The sequence below is a fragment of the Pan paniscus genome, chromosome X, assembly GCF_029289425.2.
Source record: "Pan paniscus chromosome X, NHGRI_mPanPan1-v2.0_pri, whole genome shotgun sequence".
In the NCBI taxonomy this organism is placed as follows: domain Eukaryota; kingdom Metazoa; phylum Chordata; class Mammalia; order Primates; family Hominidae; genus Pan; species Pan paniscus.
The window spans coordinates 152,400,518-152,420,420 of NC_073272.2; the positions used below are offsets into that span (position 1 = coordinate 152,400,518).

Genomic DNA, 19,903 nt, shown 5'->3' on the forward strand with positions numbered 1-19,903 from the left:
CTTCCTTACTAAGCTTAATCATTTCTAGCTTTTGATTTAAAGTGAGAGCCATGTAAATTTTTATTTCACTTAACACTTAGAGGCTATGTAGGGCTACTAATTGGCCTATTTTCAATATTGTTGTATCTCAGGGAGAAGGAAGGCCTAAGGAGAGGGAGAGAGACAGGGGAATGGCCCTTCAGTGGAATAATCAGTCAGAGCAAACACAATATTTACCGATTAAGTCCACTGTCTTACATGAGTGGAATTCATGGTGCCCCAAAACAATTAAAATAATAACATCAAAGCACCAATCACAGATCACCGTAACAGATATAATAATCAAGACTTTGAAAATTTGCAAGAATGACCAAAATGCGGCACAGAGATATAAAGTGAGCACATGCTGTTGGAAAAATGGCACCAATAGACTCACTCAACACAGGGTTGCCACAAACATTCAATTTGTAAAAAACATGCTATCCACAAAGCACAATAAAGTGAAGCACAGTCAAATGAGGTATGCCTGTATTTCCATATATGTAAAATGGGGATAACAATAACCTACATTAGAAAACTTTTGAAATAAATAGGTAAATAAGACAATAAATACAAAATTGTTTTATAAATGAAGGTTGTTCATTAACTTCCCCCCAAACTCCTGAAAATGCAATGAAAAACCTTTACAATACATTATCTTTTAGGCTATAGGAGAAAGTCAAGATCACTGACCATCTAGAGCATCCTCAATGAAGTTGTCAAACTAATGCTGTCACTGCCAACATCCTTCATTGAGGATCCTGGTGTGTTTATGTTAAGGGAAAGCAGGAGAGGCACAAATGTGGAGTTGCTGACGCAGTTCATACAACATCCCAAAGAGGAAAGATACTTACTTCATTAAAAGGATGGCATTTTTCCTAAACCACATATTTCCTGGGAGAGAGCAGATTTTTTTAAATAATAAAAATTCGGAATTACTGAGCAGATTATGTCTCTGCATCGCTCACAAACCTTTCATAACTCTTCATAGCTAACCAAATAAAATTCCAATGCCTAAGCCTGACATTCATGGCCTTCTGCAATCTGTTCCTGATATACTTTTACAGTTGCAAATTCTACTACTTTTCTTTCTGACCACCAATCACAGGCAAATCAGATTACTCACCATTTCCAAATATTCCTCATGTTTTCATTTTTCAAGTCCAGTCTTTCCTATAAGTGGAAATGTTCAACTAAAGATTCAGCACTAAGGATGCCAGTTATATACTAGGGAGGAAATGAGAAACACCTAGAATTCAATAGCACACTTTCTCTTTACAGAAGCTGCTTGAAGAAAAAAAAAAGAAGAACTAACCTGATTTTGGCTAGAATATGCCAAATCCATCTGAAAAAGACAGCTGTTCTTTTCTGAAATAGCTTATATGGACTGGTAATAAAACTACAGAGGTACTGACTTGAGACACACCTACCCACTTGGTAAAATAAAGACCAAGTCCTTCATGCCTTCTTAGTAACTAAAAGCCACTGCTTCACAAAAAAAGAGAAATATTTAATTAGTATATGTTGTGAATGATAAAATAAGCTAGTAGACATATGATTCCATGTGACCATAAGCAGACATACCGCAATTTAAAATGTGTCATGAACCAAAGTTTGCAAAGAAGCAGGGGTACATTCTTCCTTTGAAACAATGCCATAAAGGGTAGCTAGTTTTCTAGACAAGAGTAAGCAATACTGTTTCTCATAGTTAATCTGAATGACTGTAACCATAGTGCCAATGCATGAGCACTATTTTGGCAACATTTCTGGTTAAGCAGGTATTAATAGGCCAACCTGAGAACCATTTATAACACTGTTTATGTGGAAAGATTTTTTTTGACACAAAAGAAAAGAAAACTAAAGTACTAAAAATATTATCTCCCCTACTATTATTTGTTCTTTACCCCCACACCCACAGCCATGATCAAAGCAATGAGCTGGCCATCAGCTCAAAGACTTTGAATTAATCCTGATGGTTGATATCCTTACAATGGCGAGTCCCAACAGTCATCGCCCTAAGCAAGTGATAAAATTCAGCATCAGCCATACTAAGACAACCTTGCCTCCTGTCATAACGCAACAGGAAGCCACAACATCACCTACAAAGTATCATTGATTGTGGCCTCACATGTCCATCCCTGTTCTGTGTTACAAATTCTACACTTCCACCTCAAAAGGGAAAATGGTAGGATAAAATTATATTTCTTATTTCTCCAGGTCCTATAAGAAAAATGCACTTGCCGCATCTGAACATGGTCTACCCAGCTATGTGGCTGAGATATTAAGAATTCAGTGGTTGAGAGGTTACTATATGTAAGTAAATGTTCATGTATGTAAAAGAAATTGACATGCGCCTCATTCTTACTTAAAAGTAACCAAACTCAGGAAAAGCAATATATCATAATGATTAATAGCACGGACTCTGGAACCAAACTTTCTGGGTTTCAATCCTAACTCTTCTATTTTCTAGCTGTGTGAGCTTTGGCAAGTTACCTGACCTCTCTCTGTCTCCATATTTTATCTGCAAAGGAATAATAACATCACTTAGCTATCAGGTCTGTTATAAGGATTATATTAATCAACATATATTAATAACTTAGAATAGAGCTTGGTATATAGGACTCTATGAATATAAAGTTTAAACTAACATAATGGAATAAGTAAGACTAAGGAATCGAATTTCAAAAAAATAGCTTAATTAGATAACAAGGGAGAGTGTCCAGTTTGAAGCAATGTCTGCAAAACCATATTATGCCAAGAGAATATTTGAAAGGAATGAAGAGTTAGCCTGCAGACAAGAAAGCATGGAGTATATCTGAAAGCCACTATATGGAAAAAGAAGCAAATGCTGCAAATGTTACAGGGCCCTATAACTAGGAGGTGTTTGAAGAAGGTGGACTTCAGTTCAATATAGGAAGCACTTTCTAACCCCTGGAGCTATGCCCTGTGGTACTAATGCAGCTTATCACTGCAGAGATTCAAACTGGTAGGTGAATCATCAACCATAAAGCAGGAGGGATTCTTTCCCAGGATAGGAGCCTAGGAACTGACAGCCTCTCAGGTCCCAAGTCTGGTTCTGAAATTTTAAGATTTGATGATCAAATGCTAAGAGTATTGATGCATTGATTCTTTAATAGAAATTACATGTAAATGGAAGGGTTTGGACTTTTCATACTTATATTCCAAGTAAAAGTAAGTACATGTGTGGCCACAGGTGACAGTTTATTCTGAGATTAAGAGAACTGAGAAAATCATTTTCAAGATGAATACAGATGCTTACAAGCACTGACACCTTTAGATAGTAGAACCAAGTCGGGCTGTAGATATGACAAGGAGACAAGCAACTCCCCAGCGGTCTCCTCTTCAGTTCACTGCATCAGTTGTCACCATGGCCACCACCATATAATGTTGATGCAGAAAATGTGTTAATATAGTGTCATATTCCTCCCAAATCATAGTCCCTACTCTATTAGTAGTGTGGAAATATGCGGCCTTGTGTGCAGCATATTTCGTTTGCCTTTTCACTATTCTCCACCCCGTTCTCCTTTCTAGAAGGCTAATTTTTATGCACTACATTACGGGCGCCATTGGCCTCTTGCTTCAACTTGAGTTTGGCCACCTTGGCTGAAGATCAGAGGAAGACGAAAAGACTGGGCATGTAACTCCCTGGCTCTCTCCCTGTGAAATCTTCTCAGGCTGGCTGTTTCCTCCACCAAAAATCTGCACCTCTGAAGAAAGCTTGATTTACATGATATGTGTGCTGTTCACCTTAGGTTCTTACTCTATTCCTTGCGGTTTCCCTCCACTTAGATCATAACTTTATGATTAGTCTCTGCAAATATATCCTCCTCAAATAATTGAAATGTCCCATCTATATTCTCTGGGATCCTGACAAATTCAACAAATTGCAGTCAGACCTGGCATTTGCTGCTTAGGCACTTACGTGTTGACCCATTATGAAAATTGCTGATATTTGATCGTTCTGACCTAGCAAAATGTCAGTTTCAAAATGGTTCAACTTGACATTGTTCACGTACATAACTCCATTTGCTAATGGTCAAAATACTTGACCAGGCACCAGGAGTATAGGAAATTCATTTATTATATGAAGTTGAAATTACTCTCTGTAGCTTCTTATCAAAAATGCAGGACTGGGAATCAGAAACGGGTGCTCTAGACCTGGGTCTCTTATTAACTCGTTGTAAGAAAGTCAATTTTCCTTTCTGGGCTTCAGTTTCTTCAGGTACAGATTAAAAAATCAGATTAAATGCTCTCTACAGGTTTTTCCATGGGTGCTGTTCTAAAGTTCCAGAATCCCAAATCCCAAACTATACTGTTAGTTTCTTAAAAACAGGAACTGTGTCCCCAAAGATTCCTTACACCAGAATCATCTGGGGCATTTTAGGCACTATTCCCAGAGCTACCAAATCATAATCTTCAAATGCGGAAGCCTGCTTTCTTGCTTACAAATACTGAATGTTGAGAACTATTACATCTAGCACATGAGTTATACAAAGTACTGGTCGATAAACCACTGTTGATTGTTAAAATGGCTGTGGCGGCCAATGTAGGTGGTTTAATTGAATAAATCATTAAAGTTGGATAAAATAATGCAGTAATGGATTTTTTTCAATACACAAAAACATAATTAAGAAAGTATGGAAATAATCAAAAAGCAGCAGCAGCTCTTAAGTACCACAACTATCAGCAAAAACTCTATATTTTAAAATTATATTGGATCCTTTATTTATGGCAAATACAACTCTAATATTTGTGCTTTTTATGATTAACCAAGTCTAATTTTGTCATAATTTTTTTGTTTACAGCTTTATTTTAGGTTACGGGATACATGTGCAGGTTTGTTATGTAGGTAAATTATATGTAATGAGGGTTGGTGTACAGATATTTCGTCACCCAGGTAATAAGCATAGTACCCAAAAGGTAATTTTCCTATACTCACCCTCCTTCCACACTCTACCCTCAAGTAGGCCCTGGTGTTTATTGTTCCCTTCTTTGTGTCCATGTGTACTCAAAGAAGTACATAAGTGAGAACACATAGTATTTGGTTTATTGTTCCTGTGTTAGTTTGCTCAGGATAATAGCCTCCAGCTGCATCCATGTTGCTGCAAATGACATGATCTCGTTCTTTTTTATGACTGCATAGTATTCCATGGTGTATATGTACCACATTTCTTTTATCTAATCCACTTCAATGAGCATTTAGGTTGATTCCATGTCTTTCCTATTATGAAGAGTGCTGCAATGAACATATGCATACATGTGTCTTTATGATAGAATGAGTTATATTCCTTTGGATATATATCCAATAATGGGATGCCTGGGTCAAATAGTAATTCCATTTTAAGTTCTTTGAGAAATCACCGAACTACTTTCCACAATGGCTGAACTAATTTACATTCCCACCAGCAGTGTATGAGATAGTTGTAGGTATGCAGCATTATTTCTGAGCTCTGTATTCTGTTCTCTGCAACCTGACCAGCAGCTGTTATAACTTGACTTTTTAATAATAGCCATTCGGACTGATATGAGATGGTATCTCATTGTGGTTTTGATTTGCATTTCTCTAATGATCAGTGATGTTCAGCATTTTTTCATATGCTTGTTTGCCACAAAAAAATGTCTTCTTTTGAGGAGTGTCTGTTCATGTCTGTTGCCTATTTTTTAATTGGGTTGTTTTTTGCTTGTGAATTTGTTTAGGTTCCTTATAGATGCTGGATATTAGACCCTTGTTGGATGCATACCTTACAAATATTTTCTTCCATTCTGTAGATTGTCTGTTTACTCCCTTGATAGTTTCTTTTGCTGTGCAGAAGCTCTTTCATTTTATTAGGTCTCATTTGTCAATTTTTGGTTTTGTTGCAATTGCTTTTCATGTCTTCATCATGAAATCTTTGCCAGGTCCTATGTCTAGAATGATATTTTCTAGATTATCTTCCAGGGTTTTTGTAGTTTTAGGTTTGACATGTAAGTCTTTAATCCACCTTCCCAGCACCATTTATTGAATAGGGATTTCTTTCCCCACTGCTTATTTTTGTCAATGCTGTGAAAGATCAGATGTTTGTAGGTCTGTGGCATTATTTCTGGGCTCTCTATTCGGTTCCCTTGGTCTAGGTGTCTATTTCTGTACCGGTACCATGCTGTTTTGGTTACTATAGCCCCATAGTATAGTTTGAAGTCAGGTAGTGTGATGTCTCTAGCTTTGTTCTTTTTGCTTAGGATTACCTTGGCTATTTGGGCTCTTTTGGGGTTCCATATACATTTTAAAATAGTTTTTTTCTAGTTCAGTAAAGAATGTCATTGGTAGTTTGATAAGAATATCATTGAATCTGTAAATTGCTTTTGGAAGTATGGCCATTTTAACAATATTGATTCTTCCTATCCATGCGCATGGAATTTTTTTCATTTGTTTGTGTCATCTCTGATTTCTTTGAGCAGTGTGTTGTAATGCTTATTGTAGAGCTCTTTCACCACCCTGGTTAGCTGCATTCACAGGTATTTTACTCTTTTATGGCTATCGTGAATGGGATTGCGTTTTTGATTTGGCTCTCAGCTTGGATGTTGTTGGTGTATGATGCTACTGATCTTTGTACATTAATTTTGTATCCTGAAACTTTGCTGAAGTTTTAAAATCAGATCAAGGAGCTTTTGGGCAGAGACTTTTCTGGGTATAGAATCATATTGTCTGCAAACAGAGACAGTTAGACTCCCTATCTTCTGATTGGTATGCCTTTTATATCTTTCTCTTGCCTGATTGCTCTGGCTAGGACTTCAGTACCATGTTGAATAGGAGTAGTGAGAGAGGGCATCCATGTCTTGTTCTGCCTTTCAAGGAGAATGCTTCCAGCTTTTGCCCATTCAGTATGCTGTTGGCTATGGGTTTTTCATAGATAGTCCTTATTATTTTGAAGTATGTTCCTTCAATGCCTAGTTTGGGTGGTGGCTTATACCTGTAGTCCTTCATTTTAATGAAATAATGTTGATTTTTATCAAAAGGCTTTTATGCATCTACTGAGATAATTATGTGTGTTTTTGTTTTTAGTTCTACTTATGTGGTGAATCACATTTATTAATTTGCATATGCTGAACCAACCTTGCATCCCAGGCATAAAGTCTACTTGATCATTGTGGATTCAATTTTTGATATGCTACTGGATTTGGTTTGCTACATTTTATTGAGGATTTTTGCATCTACGTTCCTCAAGGATATAGGCCACAAGTTTTCTTTTTTGTTGTGTACCAGGTTTTGGTATCAGGATGATGCTGGTCTCACAGAATGAGTTAGGGAGGAGTCCCTCCTCCTCAATTATTTGGAATAGTTGCAGTAGGAATGGTACCAGTTCTTCTTTATACATCTGGTAGAATTTGGCTGTGAATTAATTTGTTCCTAGACTTTTTCGGATTGGTAGGCTTTTTTTTACTGATTCAATTTTGGAACTTGTTATTGGTCTGTTCAGGGATTCAATTTCTTCCTGGTTCAGTCTTAGGAAGTCGCAAGTTTCCAGGAATTTATCCATTTCTTCTAGGTTTTCTAGTTTGTATGCATAGAGATGTTCATAGTAGTCTCTGAGGGTTTTCTGTATTTCTCTGGGGTCAGCAGTAACATGTTCTTTGTTATTTCTGATTGTGTTTATTTGGATCTTCTCTTTTTTTCTGTATTAGAATAACTAGTGGTTTATCCATCTTATTCATTCTTTCAAAGAACACACTCCTGGACTTAATTTTTTGTATGTTTTTTTGCATCTCAATTTCCTTCAGTTCAGCTCTGATTTTTGTTATTTCTTGTCTTTTGCTAGCTTTGGGGCTGGTTTCCTCTTGGTTCTCTAGTTCCTCTAGGTGTGACATTAGGTTGTTAATTTGAGATCTGTGTAACTTTTTGACTTGGGCATTTAGTGCTATAAACTTCCCTCTTAACACTCTTTAGCCATGTCCCAGAGATTCTGGTATTTAATCTTTGTTCTCATTACTTTCAAGAAATTTCTTTATTTCTGCCTTAATTTCATTATTTACCCAAAAGACATGCAGAAGAATACAACCTTAATATTTGGGCCATGCTTTTAGTAGTATCATGTCTCAAAAGTATTAATTGCACTGGGCTTGGAGGAAAGTAAAGAAAAAAATGTTTCTAATTCAAGAAACAGAAACCAGGTGTGGTGGCCCACACCTGCAATACCAATACTTTGGAAGGTCAATGTGGGAAGATCTCTTGAGGACAGGAGTTTGAGATCAGCCTGGGCAAGACAGTGAGACCCTATCTCTAAAAAATAATTTTAAAAATCAGCCGCGTGTGGTGGCTTATACCTGTAGTCCCAGCTACTCAGGAGGCTCAGGCAGGAGGATCATGTGATCATGTGAGCCCAGGAGTTTGAAAGTTTGAAGTTACAATGAGCTATGATCACATCACTGCATTCCAGCCTGGGTAGCAGAGTAAGACCACGTCTTTAAAAAAAAAAAAAAAAAAGAAAGAAAGAAAGAAAACATGCAGTGATTGTATTGCCTCTTTACTAAAACCAAGCACTTCACTCTGCTTTTTCAGGTACGATTTCTTGGCCTACTCCTTGACATAATCACTAAAAACTAGGCTGTCTGGTTTTCTAAGCATCAACAGGATGCTAACAAACCATTGTAAAGAGGACACGGGACGTAAGAACTAACACTGGCTGGGCACAGTGGCTCATACTGGGAGGCTGAGGCGGGTGGATCACAAGGTCAGGGGTTCGAAACCAGCCTGACCAACATGGTGAAACCCCGTCTCTACTAAAAATACAAAAATTAGCTGGGCGTGGTGGCATGTGCCTGTAATCCCAGCTACTCCGGAGGCTGAGGCAGGAGAATGGCTTGAACCCAGGACACGGAAGTTGCAGTGAGCGGAGATCGCGCCATTGCACTCCAGCCTGGGTGAAGAGCTAGACTCCGTCTCAAAAAAAAAAAAAAAAAAAATTCGAATGAATATAATGAACATGTGCTTAAGAATTTTTTGTGGGTTTTTTTTGTCTTTTTGTTTGCTTTAGAGATAGAGTCTCACTGTGTGGCCATGGCTGGCCTTTAACTCCTGGGCTCAAGAGATCCTTCTGTACCAGCCACCCACGTAGCTGGGACTACAGGCATGTGCCATGGCATGCAACCATGAATTTTCTTTATGATGACCAAAAGTCACAAAGAAATGGGACTATTCTGTTTAAAAAAAATCCTTGTTTAGGGTTATAAGAAAATATGCAATACATTTTTAGAAAACTATATTATCAGAGTTAAAATGTAAAAGGCTTTAACACTTGAAGTGGTAAGGTTAATTTATTTAGAACCTTCATCTTATTTAGAATCTATCATGGCCCAGTGAAATGAAATACATGAGGAGTTAACAAAACAGAACGGGTTTTATTTTCCATTTTGTAAGAAAGAACAAAAAGAGTCTTATATACCAAGATTCTAAGGACATACAAGCCCAGTTCTGCAGCCTCAGCCCCAGAGATTACTGTAAAAATGCTGATATAAGATGAAAAGACTCAGAGTACATTAAGATAATCAACACTGCAAAAATAATTAGGAATACTTCCTACTTCAAGATGCATGCTTCCAAGAATATAGGACAATAGCCAAATGTAAAACCAAAAAAAAAAAAAGTCACTACTAAGGAATAAAATACCTTGTGTAATACTGAAATATTGCAGGGCTAAGAGGTCATTTCTAGTAATGATATTCCTTGGATTAGAAGGGATTTTAAAGTCTAAAAGGAGTTCAACATTGCTGAACACAGTTTGGTGGCAGAAAGACTAAGAAATAAGGCTAGCAAGGTGGGTAGAAGCTGGGTCCTAATGGGTTTTATAAAATCATGTTAAAGAGTTTGTACCTTATTGTAGGGACAACAGAAAACCATGAAAGGGCTCTAAATAGGGTAGGTATGGTCAAACATGCATTACAGAAAAAAAACAGTTACAGAGTGGAGGTTAGTTTGGATGGAAACAAGATTTTAGGAAGTAAGACAAGGTTCGCACAGTGGTCCAAGTGGGAGACAACATCAGATTAAACTAGGGTGCTAGCAGAAAAGTTGGAAAAAAGTAGATGAATCCAAGAGATGTGGGAGGTAGAAATGACAAATCTTGGTGATTGATTCGATCTGGAGAGTAAAGGGTAGAAAACTGGCAAAAATGATTCCAAGTTTCTGACTTGAGCAACTGGGTACACAGTGGTACCACTGAGTGAAACAGGAAAAAAAATGGAAGAGGAATATTTTTGTCTGTTTGTTGTTTGTTTTGTTATGTTTGTTCTTTAGGGTGGGGGAGGGAGATGAAGATAATTAAATACATTGGACATGCTTAGTTTAAGAAGTGTGTGGAATAGCCAAGTGGGCATGTTCAGTAGACAGTTGGATATAGAAGTCTGACATTCAAGAGAAGTCTGGAATGAAGATTGAGATGGGAGTCATTGGCATTTACATATATAAGGTAACTACATCATAGAAATGGATTACATCACTCAGGGGATCTGTAGGGTAAGAAGTGTGCCTAGAACAAAACAAGGAAAAACACAAACACCTGAGGGGTGAACAAAAGAAGACTAAAAAGGATCTTTATATCACAAAGGTCTTTGATGTACCTGTGTAGTATTGTGGAAAATATTGCAGAAAGCATAGTCATAAAAGTATAAAGAAAACCAGATGTAGTATTTATTATTGGTATAATACTATTCTCGGATCCCTTTACTGGGCCAGTGAAATCATCCTGCAGCTACTTTGGAAAATTACTACCTGTTGAAGGGAGTCGCCTCACCTAAAATATCTGGAAGACTATGCCTTTCTCCAGGGGATCCACAGGCAAAGACTAATTGAGGTGAGAGTACACAAGCTTGGGTCCCTTGCCTCAAAGTAGGACAAATCTTTTAGTGCCATTTATGCCCCACTTCTCCTCATGAGGTCAAATTGAGGCTACACCTTTGCTTTACTTCTTCTCTTTCCCTATCTTCCTTCCCTTACTTCCTTACAGGTTTCTGTTGAAAGTGACTTCTCAATAAATCATTTGCTCAAGAATCCCTGTTTCATACTCTGTTTCTAGAGAACCCAATCAAAACACCAGAGAATTATAGTGTCTCTGAAGCCAAAAAGAATTATTATTAAACTATATATTTATATTTTATGCATGTTTCTACATGTATTTTTATTTCATAATAAAATGAAGTTAAGGATGGAGAAGTCAACAATATTGGAACGTAAGAACAGAGAAGTGTTCATTTCAGCAACAGAACCAACATTGGCCATCTTGGCTGCAGAAGTTGCCTTAGAGTCTGGGGTTGGAAGTCAGATGGCAGCAAGTGAATGAAAGGGTGAGAGGTAAATAGATGCAATGAAGCATACCACTCCTTCAAGAAATATGGCTATGAAGGGGAGCAAATAATTAAGGCAGTATCTGGAGGGAAGATTTTTAAATTTAAGATGAGTGATTCCTAAACATTATCATGTTTAAATGCTATGGAGCCACACAGCCAATAAAAAGGAAAAGGTTGAAGATCTAAGAGAGGAGAGATAAAATTGAGGGCAAAAGAACTATTTTTAAGATATTACAGAGGTGATTCAAGCCTGGGCCAGGGTGTTGTCTAAGAAAAAGAAACTTTGAGATCTCTTTCTACTTTGAGAGTCTGAGCCTATGATTTTTTCTAAATATAATGTAATGTATAAGTATCAGAGACCAGAGTACTTGGGTTCATCTGGGGGAAAACATCAGAAGTTTTGGTCTAAGGCAAACATTTATCACAGTCTTCTTTCATCCTAAGAGTTAGGGGTTCTTACCCGCCAATGTCCTGCTTCACAAAGTCCCCAGGTTCTTGTCGTCTTGATTCCCCTTGACCAGTGGTTCCAGGGAGAATATTAATCAGGAAAAGAATCCCAAGGCTGGTCATGTAACAGTGACTCGTTTGTGTGATTATCATCTTCTTAGGCACAAACTTGGAGAGACCTGTGAGATTCACAGTTTAGATAAGGGATAAGAGGTAGAGAGTAGAAAACAAAGGGAGAGAGGAGAAAGAGGTAAAAAAGAGAGAAAGAGATGTTATTAAACTCTATTAGAGCCATTTAACTTCTCTAGTGTCTAGTTACTCAGTGCTTAATTCAACAGTCCCCTTTTCCCAGCTTGTCAATGCCACCAAAATCGCCCCCAATATACCCTTCTCCTAAATATACCAGAGCCCATCCAAGAAAGGATGCATAGTGTAGCACAAACAGCCCTAAGTCAGTAATCAGGAGTCTGAGGTTACTGCAACATCTCTTTCCTTGGCTTCACCCTATGTGATTAGGTGAATCACAGAACTTCCCTCAGCTTGGGTTACCTCTTATAATCTAAGATCTTAAAATATTCTCTCATGTCTTCGTTTTATTTCCCTCCAATTCCCTGTTTGATCTTTAGTGTTACAAAGTCCTTTGCCTTGGTTAACTGTGTAATATCGTAGAGAATCCTACTATCCTAGTATATTAAGACCTGGAGTCTTTTTATAGCATTTTTGGGATTGATTCCCATCTTCATAGAGTTAAACAATTTTCCAAAAGATTAAATGGCCTGAAGTGGATAGACTGTTTCCTCTAAATTAGGTTGAGAAAATACTGAATAATGAGACATCATGGCTCTTGAATAAGAATGCAGTATTTCCCCATAAAGAGATATTTGAAAGCAAACTTGTTCCTTTAGATAGGGGACACAACAAAAAGAGAAATCCAAGCCTACTTCCTGACACTGAAATCTCTAAGAGGTCAGCAAATTATACTGGTGATAGAACTAGTGATATGGAGTTCCCTATAAGGAAGGCTGTTTTATGAACCCTGGATCAGTGGAGATTTACCCAAGACATGGGGTTAAGAAAGCAACCAATAAAATGATGGTTACTTGCTACCTCTAATTTGTGTGGCTTCTTTGATTATGAGACACCGAGAACTTGAAGGAGACCTAACTCTGACCCAACAACATACCCTTTTTCAGTCATATCAGTGAATTAATTTTCAGAGAAAATGGAGGGATATATAACTGGTTTTTTTTCCAAGAAAGCTTATAAAAGAGACCAATATGTAAAACAGATACACATTAAGGAGCTATTCTGGTTGGTGAGATTAAGAACAAAAGTCCTTTTAAATTCACCCCACATGCCTCAAAAAAGCAGCCACTGGATCTATATTAAGCTGTCCCCCATCCCCCCACCCTACAACAGGCCCCGGTGTGTGATGTTCCCTGCCCTGTGTCCAAGTGTCCTCATTGTTCAATTCTCACCCATGAGTGAGAACATGCGGCATTTGGTTTTCTGTCATTGGGATAGTTTGCTCAGAATGATGGTTTCCAGCTTTATCCATGTCACTACAAAGGACATGAACTCATCCTTTTTTATGGCTGCATAGTATTCCATGGTGTGTATGTGCCACATTTTCTTAATCCAGTCTATCATTGATGGACATTTGCATTTCTCTAATGATCAATGATGTTGAGCATTTTTTCATATGTTTGTTGGCCACATGAATGTCTTGTGAGGAGTGTCTGTTCATGTCCTTTGCCCACTTTTTAATGGGGTTTTTTGCTTGTAAATTTGTTTAGATTCCTTGTAGACTCTATATAGCAAACCTTTGTCAGATGGATAGATTGCAAACATTTTCTCCCATTCTGTAGGTTGTCTGTTCACTCTGCTGATAGTTTCTTTAGTTGTGGAGGAGCTCTTTAGTTTAATTAGATACCATTCGTCAATTTTTTCTTTTCTTTCTTTTTTTTTTTTTTTTTGAGATGGAATCTCGCTCTGTCACCCAGGCTGGAGAGGCTGGAGTGTAGTGGCACAATCTCCACTCACTGCAAGCTCCACCTCCCAGGTTCATGCCATTCTCCTGCCTCAGCCTCCCGAGTAGCTGGGACTACAGGCACGCGCCACCATACCTGGCTGATTTTTTGTATTTTTAGTAGAGATAGGGTTTCACTGTGTTAGCCAAGATGGTCTCGATCTCCTGACCTCGTGATCTGCCTGTCTCGGCCTCTCAAAGTGTTGGGATTACAGGCGTGAGCCACCGCGCTTGGCCCAATTTTTGCTTTTGTTGCAATTGCTTTTGATGTTTTTGTCATGAAATGTTTGCCTATGCCTATATCCTGAATGGTATTACCTAGATTTTCTTCTAGGATTTTCTTCATTTTATAGTTTTTGGTTTTACATTTAAGTCTTTTATCCATCTTGAGTTAATTTTTGTATAAGGTATAAGGAAGGGGTCCAGTTCCAATTTTCTGCATATGGCTAGCCAGTTCTCCCAGCACTATTTATTAAATAGGAAATCCTTTCCACATTGCTTGTTTTTGTCAAGTTTGTCAAAGATCAGATTATTGTAGGTGTGTGGTCTTTTTCCTGAGTTCTCTTTTCTGTTCCATTGGTCGATGTGTCTGTTCTTGTGCCAGGACCATGTTCATGGATAGGAAGAATCAATACCATGAAAATGGCCATACTGCCCAAAGTAATTTATATTCCCATTAAACTACCATCAACATTCTTCACAGAATTAGAAAAAACTACTTTAAAATTAATATGGAACCAAAAAAGAGCCCAAATAGTTAATCCTAAGCAAAAAGAACAAAGTTGGAGGCATCACAGTCCCCGCTTCAAACTATACTACAAGGCTACAATAACCAAAGCTCATGCTTTTCATATCCCTCTATCATTTTCAGTATTTCACTGTTTGTGTAGATAATATATCTACCATAGTTATTTGATCTGCACAATCTCTATGACTTTCTCTTCCATTCAATCACACCCTGTATCTTATGCATAATTGCTCCTATATCACAAATATTAAACTATGGTATTTGATGTTTGACCTTATTCTGTTATTCTTCTAGTTTATAAACTTTTACTTCTACTCCACTTGCTCTTTGAAATTAGTGTTCTAGTCTGTTGATCCTTTCATTGTCACCCAGGCTCTTGGACTTGCCTAGTGTTACTTCCTTTCATTTCAAGGCTGGATCCAAAGTAAATTACTTGGACTACTCTTTCAGCACCTTGTTTATATGACCTTCCACTGTATTTGTCTAGAAACCCTATTTGGGATCAATCCACAAACAATCTGTTTTGTCTTAGACTGATGAAAGCAGCTGAAGAAAATTCCACAATAAATTCATTATTTCCAATACCAGCATTCTTCAATAATCCTTCAATTTGTCATAAACCAGTCCTCTTCCCTATTCCTCTCAACTATTTTAAACCTTTGTCATTCTTCTCAAGTTGCCTATTTAAGGAAACTAGTATATTCTTTCAGTACAAAGTCAAGATGATCAGAAGAGACAAACCACCCATATTAGACACTAGCTAATTATTAATGCCTCATTCATATCCCCTTGGATCTCTTCACCAGTTTCATATACCCTGACTCCATTGAGCCTTCCCTCCCAAAAGGCAGCATCTGCATTTCTTTGTCTGAGGATTAGAGCTGTCCTCAGATTGCTGAAACTAACTTTTGCCCGTACACACTGACAATCAGAATTGCCTGAGAATTTGAGTTTCCAAACTAGGGCAGCCCTAAACTAAGACTGACAGATACAGAAGTACAAATAATGCAGCTCCCTGATAGGGGCAACAGTGAGGTGTGACCCACACAGTTTCCATGGTACTTTGCTTGATACATTACCCTTGCTTGGCCACCCTCACTTCCTTGCCCCACTTCCCAAAACTCTTATTTTTTTTTCTGGGAACACTTCCCAATAAACTACCTTCATATGAATCCTAATCTCCGAGCCTGCTTGAGTGAAACCCAATTTAAGACATCAGCTTGTCTCAACCTACAAAATTAACTCACTTTTATATTTATCCTTACTTTTTCTTTTTGTTTCAGAAAATGAGGTGAACCTTCCCTATCTTAGGATAATCTCTCAACCTAAGCTCCTGACCTCATCAACTTTTTTCCTTTCCATCGACTCTCTTTCTCACCTATATCTTAAATCTCTTGTTCTCTAATGACTCCTTTCTCTTAGACTATAAACATAATAAAGTTTATTCCACTGTAAGAGAAATTCTACCAATATGTTTCTTTCTAGCTGTTACCTTCTTTCTTTTATCAATCAAGTTTCTTGAACTAGTAATTTATAATTGTTTACTGCAGCTTAATTGCCTTCTGTTTATTTTTTAATCATCTACATTCTGCCTTCTTCCTTACTGAATTTAATGATACCAATCTAATTACAGTGCAGTTCTGTCTATCTCTATTCAATATTTTTGTGGGTTTGTATATGGATACCTCTAATTTGGGGCTCCTTGCCTCTGAGTTAACACAACTGAAAACATATCACCTCTGAAATTCTCATTAAGAGAGACAGGAATAACAGAAAACAGTGGGTGGAAGGAAGTTTGATTGTCAAGAATAATGGAAAAAAGGCAAAAATCCAATGTCTAAAAGGGAATTTGATTATATACATTGCTATTGAGAATGGATTCAGATAAACATTCTTGTACTATACAACACGTTTCATCTTCTAAAAATACCCAAAGACTGTTAGGAAAAGACAAACCAATGTCACATAAACACCGTAATTTAGAAACCTAGGGGCTGAACTAGCAAAAAATGTATGTGGTCATTCCATGATTAATATATTTTGTACTGTACTCTTCTGTGAGGTATATATAGGTATAGTTGCTATTCTTTACCCATCCCCACTATTAGCAACAACTCATAAAACCTTCTGCTTTCAATAATAATACTGCAGACTAAATAAAATAAAATCTTAGAAATAAAAGATAAATGAAAGAAATTGGGTGTTAATGTAAATTAACACAGCACTCAGTTTGCAATGACTAAGCTGACAAATATGAAGACAGATTCAAACATCATAATTAACACAACAGACTAAACAGAAATTGAAATTTGTTCTCTAAATAACACCATCTCAAGAATAATTAAGGCAGCAAAACTATAAAACAAAACTTTATTTTGGGGAGAATAAACCCAAAACTGTACAGATGGATAAATTAATAAATTGCCATTACTCAATGTCTTTATGATTAAATAAGAGAGAAAGAAAAACAACCTAAGGAAATTTAAAAAAAAAAGAAAACAAAAACAGCAATCCAAGGAAAAGTAAGAGAAAATAAATACAGAGCTACCAAACCATGTTGTAGTTTTGACAGCCTCATAGAGCAAGGAGTGCATAAACCAAAGCCTAGAATTTTCAAGTGGTGTGGAGTCTGACAACATGCATGCACACACATACACACAAACACATGCTACAATTTCAGATTATTGATGAATCAGAAGCATGCCTGTGTATCTTCTTCAAACCCCAGGAGACTGCAAGAGAGTTGCTTTAGTTTGAACAGGGCATAGACAAATTGAGACAAATAAAACAGACAAAACGATCCCCCTGCAAAAGGGTTTAAACCACAAGCAGGCCTCTCTTACTCTCTTAAGTTTGCAACTCAAATTCACATTAATGTTTGATCCAATAAATCTCAAGTCATGAATTTAATTTAAAGTACCTGCAAACTCTGCCTCAGGTGACCTGCAGAAGTAAACATAAATCATCACTAGAAAATGACATTTTTGTATTAGGCTTTGGGAAACCCCCATAAATAATTTTTCGCAGACATTGGTCGGTATACAGAGAAAGATCACTAAAACAAGGAATCTAGGCACAATGAGAGAGAAACAACAGAAACAGCTAGAGCAGAAAGCAAATCCCCATACTTCAGATATTGAATTTATCAGGTGCATATTATATAAAAGGTTTAGGACCTCCACCAAAAGAAGTTTAAAATATCTGCAGAGAACAGGATATTTAAACAATAAACTAGATGATTTTATTAAAGAATCAAATACAACTTCCAGATATAAAAAGACTTTAGAAAGTAAAATGTGTGTATTACTAAGACACCCACTAAATCTAAATAAAAATAGACTGTGTGTCTTCTATATTAGAAGAGGAGAAAAAATGATTTTAAAGCTATCGATCCAAATATAAAATAAATAAATGAAAAAAACACACACACAAAAGGAAAATGAACATAAAATGGGCAAGCTAAATAGAAAGCATTAAAAGAAGATGATAGTTTCAAACCCAGATATATCGGCGATTTTTTTACATGTAAAGGAACTAAAGGCTCTGGTGCAAATAAAAAAGTTATCAGAAAGATTAAAAGTGATTAAAACTAAATTAACTACATATTGTTTATGAGTCATATCTAACACATAAGAAAACAGAAAAGTTGACAGTATATATGCTACGTAATTATTAACCAAAAAATCATCTATTTTTTAATAAGAAATAAAGACTTTTATGTGAAAGGTTTTACTAGAAATAATGAGAAAAAAGGTTCAACTTACCAGGGAGATATAATAAATTTCTATACACCTAATAATGAAGATTCAAAATATATAAAGCAAAATTAACAAAACTACACAAAACGTAGATGTCTCTCATCATAACATATCTCTTTCAGAAATTAACGTATTAGAAAGATTAAAGAAGTTAGGACAGATACAGAAGATTTGAACAAGATCGAGTAACAAATCTGACCTCATGGAAATACGGAGAATACCATACCCATTGATGGCAAAAGAAAATACACATTTAAAAAATCTCACTAGGTATATTTACAAAAATGTACAAGGCTATAAAGAAAATCACAACAAATTTCAATTATTAAAATAATATAGGATATCTTATCCTGCCACATGCAATTAAGGTAGAAATTAGTAATTAGGTGATAATGATAACATTGATAAGTGGTTGAAAATTAAGAAACACACATCTAAATAACTCATGGTGAAATAAAATCAAAATACACATTAGAACATAATCTTAACTGTACAATAACAAAATTACTATCAAAATTATGGCATACAGCTTACACAGTATTTAAGGAAAGCCATGTAGCCTTAAACACATATATTAAAAAGATAAAAAAAAAAGTAATGAGCTAAGCACCTAGTTCAATCAGAAAGAATGAGATTAAAATTAAAGCCCCAAAAGAAAGAAGATGATAATTAAAATATGATGATAAATTTTTGAAATAGAAAATAACATAATAGATATTTACTATCATCTTCCTTTTCTTCGGGCTTATTTTTTGATTGGTTGATAAAATTTGACAAAGGAATTCCAAAATTTATATGGAAATGCAAAGCAAACAATAGCCTCTTGAAGTTTTGAAGAATAAGGCAAAAGGACTTTACCAAATATCAGGACTGATATTATTTTTAATTGACAAATCATTGTTGTATACATTTATGGGGTACAATGTGATTTTTTTTTTGAGATGAAGCCTTGCTCTGTCACCCAGGCTGGAGTGCAGTGCCGCGATCTAGGCTCACTGCAGCCTCTGCCTCCCGGGTTCAAGCGAGTCTCGTGCCTCAGCCTCCTGAGTAGCTGGGATTAGAGGCGCCCACCACCATGCCTGGCTAATTTTTGTATTTAAATGTGATGTTTTGATATACGTATACATGTGGAATGATTAAATCAAGATGATTAACGTATCGATCACTTTTCTTACCTATCATCTTTTTATGGTAAGACATTTGAAATTTACTCCTTCATTTTGAAATATACAATACATTATTACTGACTACAGTTGCCCTGCTGTGCAATAGATCTCAAAAGCTATTCCTCCTGTCTATCTGAAACATCGTACCCTTTGATCAACAACTTTCCATTCCTTTCTCTCTACCCCACCCCATCTCTGGTAAGTATCACTCTACTCTGCTTCTATGAATTCAACTTTTTTAGATTTCACATAAAAGAGAATGTGCTATTGGTCTTTCTGTTCCTGGCTTATTTCAGTTAGCATAGTATCCTTCGGGTTCATCTATATTGTCACAAATGGCAAGATTTCCTTCTTCGTTAAGGCTGAATAGTATTCCATTGTGTATATATACCACATTTTC

General features: G+C 36.6%; 1 protein-coding gene across 1 annotated transcript in view; it reads right to left on the bottom strand.

The window, feature by feature from the left end:
- Window positions 1-19,903, bottom strand: part of GABRA3 (gamma-aminobutyric acid type A receptor subunit alpha3) — a 261,093-nt gene that overhangs the window by 170,743 nt on the left and 70,447 nt on the right. The window contains exon 2 of the mRNA XM_003804517.5: window positions 11,816-11,981. Coding sequence (XP_003804565.1) covers window positions 11,816-11,955 — 140 coding nt within the window. The 5' untranslated portion in view covers window positions 11,956-11,981. The remainder of the gene's footprint in view (window positions 1-11,815; window positions 11,982-19,903) is intronic.